General features: G+C 35.3%; 1 protein-coding gene and 1 pseudogene across 1 annotated transcript; one reads left to right on the top strand and one right to left on the bottom strand.

Annotated features, from left to right (window-relative positions):
* The first annotated feature begins 2,416 nt into the window (after nt 1-2,416).
* On the top strand, nt 2,417-5,996 carry LOC18020669 (pentatricopeptide repeat-containing protein At5g44230). The gene is made up of 2 exons (XM_006403064.2): nt 2,417-4,910; nt 5,899-5,996. Exon 1 carries the CDS (start codon nt 2,417-2,419, stop codon nt 4,385-4,387), a length of 1,971 nt encoding a protein of 656 aa, XP_006403127.1. The 3' UTR covers nt 4,388-4,910; nt 5,899-5,996.
* Nucleotides 5,997-7,091: 1,095 nt separating this feature from the next.
* Nucleotides 7,092-8,337, bottom strand: LOC18020668 (annotated as a pseudogene).
* Between the last annotated feature and the right edge of the window lie 4,901 nt (nt 8,338-13,238).

Genomic DNA, 13,238 nt, shown 5'->3' with positions numbered 1-13,238 from the left:
CAAAGAAATGTGAAGCATTTACTTTGTCTGTCAACGTCAAACAAATTAATGTTTGAGACGGGAGAGTACAAAAAAATCGTCATCATAACATACAAAGTAGTTGCCATTACATTTAATTTTCTCATTATGTTTGTTTTATTTTTTAAGTTTTCTCATTATGTTGTAATAGGATTATGAAATTAATTATAAAAAACCTCTTTTCAGAAGGTGTAGTAGAATTGTAAGAAAGTGAAGTTCAAAAGAGAAAAATGAACAGTAAAGAAGTCAGGAATTTTTGAATAAAAATCATGAAATTTGAAAATGTAAAAATGTAAGATAGAGTGAAAGTAGCATCATCTGTCCAATCTTTCGAATTTCGTGTAGATGGGGATGATGGCATCAGTGTCAGGTGGGAGGCACGTGAGCCTTCGCCGTCCACCAGGCGCGTCTCCCTTTTGTTTTTGTTCATATTTTTTAATCCTTGATTTCTAGTAATCTCAAACTTATTACATTCAGATTTGTGTACATATTTCATAAGTTTTGTGTCAATATTTTAAAACCAGTTCATACTATATTTGGTGACAAATTGAAATGTTTGGTGACAAAATTTAAAACATAGTTCCTCTTCTGAAGAGTATGGATTGAAAATTTGTATCATGGACGTACAAATGATTGGAGACAAATCATATATAAAGACTCGCTAACTACCTTAAGTTAATACTATATTTCTTTAGTAATCATAATTCTTCTTGTACATGTATTCGCGTGGAGATTGATTTTTGGATTGGTACATATATGCCCATCACACGGATTTGGAAAATGCATAAAAAATAAAATACAGCTAATAAAGAAAACTGTGGTCTTTTTGTGTCATACTGTTACTAGAAAAGTTCAGAATAAAAGAGATTAAAAATACACTTATCTAGTTGCAAAAGTACACAAAGAAACACATAAATTGAAGATAAAAAAAGAATAACAGGTGAATAATTCTCAGGAGAGATCATTTGAGTCCACCTCATCTTCTTCGACCATGTTTTCTACTATTGCTAGCAACAATCCACTCCATTTCTTGCATTTTTGGAAGGTTTTACCGATCTATCCTGTAAGTTCATCAATACATGAAAATATTGGGTTAATATATATATATATATATATTTTTACTATAAAGCTTGTTTTGTTTAACTACAGATGTGGTAATATATTTGACGGTGTTACCTATGACCTATATATCAAAGTGATGTGTATATGTTAATTTATTCAGCTTGTATTGTTAACAAGACTCTAAAAAGTCTTGCATGAACTTTACTTTTGTTATGCAAAAATATTGTAAAAGACCGGGAAAAGAAAAGAAGAAGAAGCTATTGGTTGCATTGGATAAGTCGCCGAAGTGGGTGTGGGACTCAAATTAAGGTCGGGGTAAGCAGATATGCGTGGGTCCCATACTTAGTCGGCAGATTCTGCGGAAAGTTATTTTTTTAAGCTTCTCTCCACGCGCCACGACGTCGCGTTTATTTCACTCACCGTCCACACATACACCACGTGACATCACCGCCTCGCGCGTACGTACGTTCATACTTCATACCATTTGGTCTTTTTTTTAGCCTGAAAATATATCTCCACCGATGTTTCGCCGCGTGTTGGTCTACTCACGAGCCTTGCGTGCGTGGTCTCCTTAATTTAATTAACTAATCTATTAATTGGTTTTAAGTATTTTTTTTTTGGTGAGTCATAGGAGTATTTTTTTTTCCATAATTTTGTAAACTCACTGACGGTTTACAAAATTGCGACATTTTATTATAACGACAATTTAAGCATTCACACATGACCTCTCTCTATTTTGGAGTTCTGGACGTTGGTACAACTCGATGTTGACTTTCATATTATTCGACAATGCATGGACAGGAAAAAACAATTGAAGTGAATTTCTAAATTTGACTATAACATTTTACTACAATTCAAGCATTCACACTAGACTTTTATTTGGTACAACTGAAAATTGACTCTTACTTTCTTCGATGATCTATGGACAGAAAAAGACTATAATGAAGTCTTCCTTTTTCAATAGTAAACCTTTTAAACAATTTTTTTTTCTTTTTGGACAAAACGAAAAAGCTTGTTTTGAAAAGAAAAAAAAAAGTCTCTTTCTTCTATAGCTTATTCGCTTTCCATTGGACTCTTTGTCTGACTCCGGGGCCCACTAAATTCTTCCTTTACAGCTTCATTTTTGACACGTGTCCTAAGTATGTGCTCCACCTGTGCGGGTCTTAAAACTCTTTATGAGCCTGGACTTGACATTTCTCTAATGAGCTGGGCCTTAAATCGGAAAAAGCCCGAGAGAAAAAAATCTTCACAGGTGCATTTTGGTAATTACATAGCTAAAATTAGAAACCGGTAATTAAAGGCAAGGCACGGCGCGAGCCCCGGGGCATTGTCGGCGATGACGGTGGCGCATTCTCACCGGTTCTCGACGGCGCTTAACCCCATTAACATAAGCTTGCTCTCGAAACAACTGATTCAGCTTGGACGGATCAACAATGCCGATACCTTTTCCGAAATCAGTCGTCAAAAAGAAGTTCTAGTGTCATCGCTCATCTCTAAGCTCGACGTCTGCACCGGTCTCGACCAAATCAAGCAAGTTCACGGTCATATTATCCGTCAAGGACTCGATCAAAGCTGCTACATCATCGCCAAGCTAATCCGCACGCTCACCAAGCTCGGCGTCCCCATGGATCCGTACCCTCGCCGTGTGATGGAGTCTGTTCAGTTTCGGAACCCATTTCTATGGACCGCAGTGATTCGTGGCTACGCGATTCAAGGTAAATTGTTAGAAGCAATCTCTATGTATGGATGTATGAGGAAAGAAGGGATCACTCCTGTTTCTTTCACTTTCTCTGCTCTATTGAAAGCTTGTGGATTTGTGAGAGATTTGAATCTGGGTAGGCAGTTTCACGCGCAGACGTTTAGGCTTAGAGGGTTTTGTTTCGTTTACGTTGGCAACACCATGATCGACATGTATGTGAAGTGCGGGTCTATCGATTGTGCGCGTAAGGTGTTCGACGAAATGCCTGAGAGAGATGTGATATCGTGGACAGAGCTTATAGCAGCGTATGCGAGAGCTGGGAATATGGAATCTGCTTCTGAACTGTTTGAGAGCTTGCCTACAAAGGACATGGTGGCTTGGACCGCCATGGTTACAGGATTCGCGCAAAACGCGAAGCCTCAGGAAGCTTTAGAGTACTTTGATAGAATGGAGAAATCTGGAATCCGAGCTGATGAAGTGACCGTAGCTGGATTCATATCAGCTTGTGCACAGCTTGGAGCAAGCAAATACGCTGATCGGGCTGTTGAAATCGCTCGGAAATGTGGGTATTCTCCTAGAGATCATGTTGTTATCGGGTCTGCGTTGATAGACATGTACTCGAAATGTGGAAATGTAGAAGAGGCACTACACGTGTTTGAGTCGATGAACAACAAGAACGTGTTTTCTTACAGTTCGATGATCCTTGGTCTGGCTATGCACGGACGTGCACAAGAGGCTTTAGATCTGTTCAATTACATGGTAACGCATACCACAGTTAAACCAAACACGGTTACATTTGTCGGCGTGCTTACAGCTTGCAGCCACGCGGGTCTTGTGGACCAAGGACGTCAAATATTCGCTTCTATGCATCAAACATTCGGCGTTAAACCAACGAGTGATCACTATACTTGTATGGTCGATCTTCTAGGCCGTGCAGGACGGTTACAAGAAGCACTTGAAGTGATCAAAACCATGTCTGTTGAGCCACACGGAGGTGTGTGGGGTGCATTGCTTGGTGCCTGCAGGATCCACAAGGATCCAGACGTTGCAGAGATTGCTGCGAAACATTTGTTTGAATTGGAACCAGATATTATCGGAAACTATATCTTGCTCTCTAACGTCTACGCTTCAGCTGGAGACTGGGACGGTGTTTTAAGTGTGCGGAAACTGATTAAAAGAAAGGGTTTGAAGAAGACACCAGCGGTTAGTTGGGTTGTAGATAACAGAGGTAAGATGCACAAGTTTTTCCCGGGATACATGAACCATCCGATGTTGAATAAGATTGAAGACACGTTAGAAGAGCTTGTACAGAGATTAACGGTGTTAGGGTATCAACCAGATTTAAGCTCTGTACCTTACAACGTGAGTGACGATGAGAAGAGGTCGATACTGATTCGGCACACCGAGAAGCTGGCTTTAGCGTTCTCTTTGTTAACTACGAGCAGAGATTCTTCGATAAAGATAATGAAGAATTTGAGGATGTGCCAAGATTGTCACACGTTTATGCGTTTGGCGTCGGAGGTTACAGGGAGGGTGATTATAATGAGGGATAATATGAGGTTCCACCATTTTAGGAGTGGAGCTTGTTCATGTGGTGATTTTTGGTGAGAATCGATTTTGCGGACGAGGAAGATGAAGAGTTGCCACCACCTATGACACTTGATGAGGTTGTAAGGAGGAGTTAAGTATCAGCGATGGAAGTAGATGAAATTGTTGAGCCCTGGACGAAATGGAAATGGACGAAGAAAGTTAAGCTTGTTATATCACCAATTGCGAGTTAATGAATTTCGCTTATTGATCCTTAGTTCAAAGAGCAAAAGTGATCGTATGTCTGCTAAGATTCGTGAGACCAGACCACTGTTGCACAAACATAGTCGGACTGTCCCGTCTGCGTCTGGATCTCTTTGGAACAACCGAAGAAGAAGTCTCAAATGCTGGTAAAGCAGAAATTGAGAAGAAGAAAATTGAGCAACCGAAGCAAGTAATATGGGATGGTCACACAGGAAGTATCGGGTCACACAGCAAACCAAGACTGGACTCAGAACGCTAATGGAGAGGAGCAAGGCGATGGCGTTTATGGAGATCCCAATAGCTTCCCCTGATCCAGCTGCTTTTTCTCCTCCTTGACCAGGTGTGCCAAGTAGCTCTTACAACTAGACTTTGAGAATTTAGTTTACTTGGGATTTCATTATGAGTCAAACCGGAAAGTCGAATTCCATTTTTTAAATTTAAATCTTAACACCATTTATAGTCTCAACACCATTTATAGTCTCAACACCATATAGCATCCTCTTCATCGTCTTAATCATCCTCATTATCGTCACTGCTTTTATAACTGTCACCTTGACTTTCTGGTTCTGCTTCCTTAGGAATTTTGCTAGAACAAAGAAGGTAAAGAGATAGGTTGTTAGAAAGAAGAGAGACACAAGACAATGTCCGAATATTTTCTTAGAAAGCATCTCTTCTCATTAGAGGTTTTAGGGAAGTCTCTTTTCTTCTCTCTATATTTTGGGCTACAGAGATTGAATTATTTGTTCCTTTTCTATATAACTAGATGAAAACTGTAGCACAAGATGTTTTCATAAAATAAAATTCATCCCATTTTGAAACCAGAAGATCAAAAATACAAAATCTATCCATTATTAATTTTGAGAGTCCGCAAACTTTGACACTGCCCCAAAATTGTGATTTCACCGACGTATTCATCCAATATACACTCTTTCAATACACAAGTAGGTCACAATTATGATACCTTGGGACGACATGTATGCTCTCTTGAGCTCTTCTTTGTCTCTTCTGCTTTTACCTTTACAAATTTCCACCGAACGGAGAGTACCAAAACTGTGCTTTTTATAGTCTAGAGGAATCACCAGAGCCGGTTCCTTGTGAATTCATCTTCCTCTTTGAACAGCAAATTGATTCTGAATATTTCAACAATACTTTAAAGCTTGAAGAAAGCAGGTATGAAAACTTTATATAATTTTTTTACCAAGCTATGCTACTGATCAACTTGAATGAGCAGCAACTGACCATACAAAGACAGTACATAAACTCATGATTCATTTTTGAACACAGAGGACTCATGATTCATTTCTTCACTTTTTTTTTTTCTTCTTCAGATTTGAAGGAGCACTTGTGATCATCATCGTCTTCCTTGGACGCTTCCTGGATATGGATTCATAGTCACCCTCATCTCTGTCTTTGGAGGCTTCTGCAGATTTGAATTTGTATCCCTCTTCATCATCTTCCTTGGCAGATGCTTGGCCGGCTTCAGGTTTAGATTCATGTGTATCCATGTGGTCATCTTTATCGCCAGATTCCCCATTGTTGCTGCGGTCGGTTTCGTCCGTCATGATCTGAATACCACATTCAATAATGTCGAATTCTTGATATGTCCAGCTGAATTCAAGAACTGTCTTTCTCCTCACTTCAGAAGGATCGATAAAGGGCAAGCCAGAGTGAAGAAATATAAACAGATGCCGCCTTTGAAATTTGGGGATGACGAACTTCATGTCAGTAAAGCTTACTAAGTTGTGGACTTTGCAAGAATACAATAGTTCTGAATCCAAACCTCTCATGGCTTGACGGTTAGGTGACATCACGAGGCAAACCTTGAATCTGATAAAAGCAGAATGAGGAATTGTCAAGGAGTTTCCGCTGGCTCGGTAATCGAACTCTGCAGGTACTTCTCTTCCAGGTAAGAGAGCCCACTTGTGAACAAACGACATGTTGAACAATCTCTTGTCCACACAACCTGAAGCAGTTGTTGAAACTGAGCTCTGCATGTGGAGCATTTAAAGGTCCACTTACTCTCTCCAGTGATTCACAATCGTTTGCTGTTAAACAGTTGAGCGAGCCAGGGAGCTCTGGCAATAACGTGAGTCTTTTGCAGCTTGACAGAGTAAGGAACTGTAGGTTATAAAGACCCTTGATGTAATCTGTGATCCTCTCGATCCCACTATCTCCTAGGTCTAGGCTTGTTACACTCGTGGGGAGATGTGTTGAGTATCCTAGTATTTAATTCAAAATTACAAACAATAATCATATATATATATATATATATATATAATGTTATTTTGCAATATTCTAACTACCCACAAACAGACATAACTAAGTTGGAAATTCATGCACCAAGGAATAAAATTGAGACATATAGGTTCAAATATTCTCATTTTGAGGTATAGGTTGAAGTAACAGAAGTACGAAACCTAGTTGTGACAGAAGAAACATGATTATAATTATGTGGTTTAGTGCACTGTGGCCTTGGAATCTTGAGAAGCAAAGCTAAAAGACAAAATAAAGAAAAGGGATATTAAAAAGGCACAAGACTTTCAAAGTGTTCCGGTGAGATAAGAAGTTGACAAACACATTGCTCATCACTTGTATGATTGCACCCAAACTCTTCAAATCCTTCAAGCTCAACTCTTCTAATATAGTTCTTGGCTCCCTTTCCGTTGTAGTAGAAAATGTATAATGGTTCATGTCTGGGAGGCAACTTTAGCGGACCTAAAATGACCTCACCAGATTTGTTCATGCCTAAGAAGTTTAACTGAATTTTCCCTGACAAATCCGCCAAGAGAGGGTGAAGATGGAAGACATCGGTCTTCCATCTAAATTTGTCGAAGACATCTAAAACCCATATAACGAAACCACGAAGAGGCTCACGAGGATTGGGATATACCGCAGCCAACATCCCATTGTAGTTTAACAATGATCCACAAGCTATGAATGACGAAAATGTTCTGATAGAACTCATCCTCTCACATCTAACGTCAAAACGAAAAATCCTTGGTTCTTTCTCTTGTTCTCGGGTAGTCCAACCACCAAAATACACCATCCCATTGATGCATACTCCGTTGGTCACAACATTATAACGTTTGGTTTTCCTACCTTTGATGTTTCTCCATGACAGGTTTCCTCCTCCAAGTATTAAAACCTTGTGCTCTTGAAAACGTTCACCAAACAAAACCGTGCTACACAATGCTTTGTATTCATTACCAACCGGATCATATCCCAAGAACATATATATGTCCTCCCTTATAACCTTAGCTTTGAGATCTGGCAATGTTATGATCTGTCTAGTGCAAGGGTTACAAATGGTGAACCGCCTGGATCTGAAGGATGTAACAAAGCAAACAGTCCATGGACGCAAGACAAATGAACACGGTCCACAGGCAAACAGGGCACAGTCATTTCGAGATTGGTATGCAAACAAGTATAAGTGTATAACCAATAGGGTTCACGGCCATTTTAAGAGTGGTAGGTCGCTCTGTTTCATTGGGTGAAGACGATAAGAGGGCCACACGATTCTTAGCACTACGAACAGCTACTAGAAACCGTGACCGAGTTTGGGACAGTGAGATAAACGAATCGATGAATACTTGGCTTTGGATGATGGATGACCATTCCTTGGATACACATTGGAACCTCTTAAGAGATTTAATCAGCAATCTAGTCAAGATCTCAATCTCTAGATCAGGAGGGATATGATGAGCTAAGTTGTTGACTGAGACCTTACAAACACCCTCCTTGTCATCATCCACTTCACCAGCTCTCATCCTAGTGAAAAGGAGAACCAAAATGTGCATCACGTTACGATGGTCAAATAAGAATGATTATAAAACTATAGTGTTCAGACGCAATACAGGACACAAATAAAAAAAGAGCTAAAGAAAAAATAGATTGACTCTCCAAGTATGATCTTTATAACTTTGAGCAACAGATGTATAATCTTACAAATATTTCGAGACTGTAAGAACATGAACCAAAGAATGGTCAATGACGCAGAACATGGACAGTAACAGTAACAGTGGATATGACATGGTTTCAACCTATGAACATGAATCACGCGGAACGATATACATTTGCGAATTGAAAACCATTGAAACAAACTTACCTTACCTGCAATGAAATAACTTATCTACTCGCGAATTGCAGAAGAAGAATAACACGTAAAATTCAACAAAGCCTAACTCTACAGTCGTGAGAAACGAACGAGATGAGGAAGAGAGGGGATGGGGTGAAATCGAGAGATTTGTTTTTTTCTTTTCCATTTGTTGTTATCGTAAAGCTCTCTATAACATAACAAAATATTAAGTGAATAATATACTTTTTCATTCCGTTTTGTGTTACAAAAAATTGTATAAATAAACAAAATCCACGTATCTATCCTACAATATCTATTATATATATATATATATATATATATATCTATTATAATATTTGCGAGATTCGATCAAAATTCAAAGTTCAAATTTTGACGTTGTTTTAATTAATGAAAATACAATATATTGATTGGTCGGTTATTATTATAATTTGATTAGTTAATTTTTAATTATTAAAACAGATATTAATCTTTTTAAAAATAAAAACCTTCCGTTATTAAAATCAGAAGTGTCAAAAGCTTTTCTCTAGAATAATGCGACTCAAATCTAAATTTTTAAAATCGATTAATCCAAAATTAAGAATTAACCCGCACAAAGTAATGTTTTTTAAATTATCTTTAAATTTAAATTTTTTTGGTTAAATTAACATTGGTGGTAAAAATCATTTAACAAAAAATATAAATAACTAAATTAGTGGCAATTAAATAACAATACATATAAATATTACACAACCGATATTTACCTGTATATAATTAGGCCTGAATTTTTCGGAAAGGGTAATCCGTCCCGTCTCGTACCCGTCCCGAAATTCCCGAACTTTTCGGGAAAGGGAAATTGTAACTTCCCATTCGGGTTTGAAAATAATATTTGAATGGGTAAGGAAAAGGGTAGGGACGGGGATGGGATTACCCGAACTTCCCGTTGGGTAATTATATAAAATAAAATTTTAGAGATTTCGGTTTATTGAAATTTTTTTAATAAATAATATTTTTCCAATTTATTAACAAATAATAATTTTTTTAAAAAAATAAAAATTAATTTTAGTCTAATCATTCGAATTATCCGAAAATTTTTCCGTCCCTTTCCCGTTCATTTTCCGATTATATTTTATTTTGAGATTGTATGGGAAGTATGTTTTGATTCCTAAATTTTCCGTTCCCGTCCCATACCCGTAAATTTCCCTCCTGTTATTTTGTGGGAATACTTTGGGTAGTATATTCAGATTCCCAAAATTCTCATTCTCATCTTTACCCGTCAATTCTCGTCCCAATTCCCGAAAAATTCAGGCATCAAATAAGACTTTGAATTACGTTTGTTATGCGGTTTAATTATTAGTAATTTTAAAATGTGAAAGTGATATAATGTTAATATATATATATATATTACAATAAGAATTTAATTGTGAATATTTTAATAAAAATTAAACATCATTTTTAGTAAATGAATTATATAAAATTTGTTAATAATTATTATATTGAGGATTGTCAAAGTGGACACCCATCTACTTAATCTATTTCGTAATTTATTAAAATATATTTTTGGCCAACCCGTAAAAATACAATTTAAATTTTGAAAACATATTTTTTTTATAAAATAATTGAATTTATTTTTGAAAATAATACTAATTAATTATCAAAATACAAATTAAAAATATTGCAAAATTTTAAATATTGTTTTTTTATATACATGAATTGATTATTATTTAAAATAATAGAATATATTTGAGTATTTTAATAAGTAAAGAAACTAAATACATTTTTGATTTATATTCATATATATTCAAAACAAATATGTTAACTTTGTATTTAACTATCTCTTACAGAGGAATATTTAATTGAGTTTTCTATATTTATAAAGTTCATTTATGTGATATATTCTAAGTAAATGTTTATTTATGTAATATCTTATAAACAAATATTTATTTATATAAAATATTTTGTAATATCTTATAAATAAAAGTTCATTTATGTAAATGTTTACTCAAATAATAATATAGAGATATAAATATCAATTTATTGTGTGCAATATAAAAGAGGATAGGTGTGTTGGTTTGGTGATTTGTTTGTCAACTAACTATTTACGAGTTCGAATGTCATTGTTTATCAGTTGTTGATTTTTTTCTTTGATCCAGGCATATAATATATACTTAGCAATTGATTGGTTAATAACAAAAAATAGCTTCGTATGATGGTTTGATCTTCAGTTAAGTCTATGTTTTATTTAAATTTAAGCACATCTTATTTTCTTTGTTTTTTTTTTGAAATTTTATTTTAAGCCAGGTTTTAGAAAAAAAATCCTTATATAATAGATATTTTAAAAACGGATATATGTCATATTTCTTTTGTTGTTATCTAAAGCGAAAAGTTAACTTTTCCTTATAAAATAATAGTTTCGAATCTTAAAGAAAGATCATACCGTATCTAATTTTTCCGCGGTAAACAGTAATGAAAAGTTACTTTTTGTAGTTATCATTAACAATGTTATAATATTGGTATAATTATCGTGAGCTTTTTAAAAAAAAATAAAAAAATTAAAAATCAACTAAATCTTAAATTATTTTGACGTATAAATATGATGTGTATTTGAAGAATCGTCTCATAATTTTACAGTTTTATTTTTTTGCTACGGTTTCGTAATTGTTTCTTCTATGATAGCTTATTTGTTGGTTTGTAGGTTTACAGTAGCATCATCCTTTTCAAATTTTTTGATTCTTCATGGTGTTTGTCTACTTGCATTCAAAACTAACCATGTGTTCTTCTAAATACAGTTTTGCTCATTCATCTAAGTAAGGATTTCTTGGGAAGTTTTTTCTGCTTCGTTGGGTACAACTTAAATCTATTAAACTAATAATATTATGCTCTTTGTTTTTTTAATAGAATTTAACAGTTTTTGCCGTTGCTAAGTTTTGATAACCAAGCTTTTGCTCGCGATTTTTCATCCGTGTAATGGCCATCTCTTTACTCCGAGTTTCAATCAAGACGATGAATCAGGTTACCGTTACATTACTCCATATATTTTCGTAGACATCTCTACAAAAAAGAGTATTCGTTCTCATCGTATTTAAACTTTTTTTTCCTATGAATTATTTAAATACTTTTGTAATTTTGTTTTGTTTTTAGGTTATCCATGTCAATTACTTGTGGATTCTGGTATCGATCTTTGGGTTTTGGGTCATATAATCCTATGATTGAAGGTTCGCAGTGTTACGTTTTAGTTCTATTATTCATATACTTTTCAGTTATTATTTCCATGAAAAAAAAATAATATTTTGTTTGTTTTATATAGATCATAATTCTACGTTTTATATATTCTTGATCAGAAGGTTTGATTAAAAGAGGTAATCCTGACTTTTTTGATTTCTTAATACTATATCATAAACCTTTTACGTTGGTTTCTATTTGTCCTGATGTGCATGTTGCATTGTAGGCTCTTAACGTGTTGATTCAACAGACCATTCTCCTAGCACTTTTCTTTGGAATTTAGAGAGAAAAGCTTGGATTGTAAGCAAAACATCTGATGGGGTTAATAGTATATAAATTAAGTTGGTTCTGTTTTATTTTGTCCATTTAAATTACTTCTGATGTATACCTTTAATTGTTTTATGTTTAACTTTAGAAGTTGATGGCTCTGTAGAGGATGAGGTGTTGTCTGGATGTGGCACCGATGATGATTATGGTTTCGAGGATTATTTGGGTTCCGATGATGAATCGCATGATGATGCTGGTGATATGGATGAAACAGATGACTACGATTTTGATGATGATTTTATCGATGACGGCGAATCTTCTAAAGGATTTGACGGTTCGAGTGATCCTTCAGAAGATGATAGCGGTGACAATGAAGCTGATGATGATTCAACTGACGATAATAACGATGCTGATGATGATGTTAAGTTAGATGATGAGACCGAAAGTGATGATAATGTAGATAATCATCGTAGTGTAAAGCCGATTAATATACTCATCGAAAAGGATGATAATGTTTCTGACCATTGATATCCTTCTTGGACTTATAATGTTCCACTTAGATCAATGTATTTTGGAGGGTGTGTTTCCCGTTTAAGATATTTGAAAGTTGGTTGTACTATCTTCGTCAAAGTTTTACCGACGTAGACGCATGTACAAATTTTGAAACGTTCTTCTTTAAAGATTATATTATCGAATGAACATGTATTTATTTTAATTTTAAAAATCTCCATATTTATGTGACGACATTATAAAAAATGTTATATATATATATAATCTCCATATTTATGTGACGACATTTATATATAATTTTCAGGGTGTTAAAATTCAGGCCAATGTTAGAGATAACCAGCTTTGTGCTGTACAATCATGTTTTAATGTTGGGAGTTGGATTGTTATCAGCCTTTTTGCTGTCGTCGATTGTGAGAGTAGTTGTAGGCTGACTTCTCATCGATAAAAGATATTGCTTCTACCGTCGACTACTATTGACAAGACTTCGCGTAAATGTGAAAATGATTATTTTAACTTCGTAGATTTTCAAAGAATATTGGATTGTGTCCACGATGATGATTACTTAGTTGGTGTGTTTATTTTTCATCTAATTATTGA

The sequence above is a fragment of the Eutrema salsugineum genome, unplaced genomic scaffold (assembly GCF_000478725.1).
Source record: "Eutrema salsugineum unplaced genomic scaffold, Eutsalg1_0 scaffold_17, whole genome shotgun sequence".
Taxonomy (NCBI): Eukaryota; Viridiplantae; Streptophyta; class Magnoliopsida; order Brassicales; family Brassicaceae; genus Eutrema; species Eutrema salsugineum.
Note: the sequence above shows the minus strand (reverse complement) of the source record. Positions and strands in the feature narration are given on the sequence as shown.

Bases quoted from the DNA above. Each gene is read 5' to 3' on its own strand.
- LOC18020669 (XM_006403064.2), top strand. From the start codon at position 2,417: ATGACGGTGGCGCATTCTCACCGGTTCTCGACGGCGCTTAACCCCATT.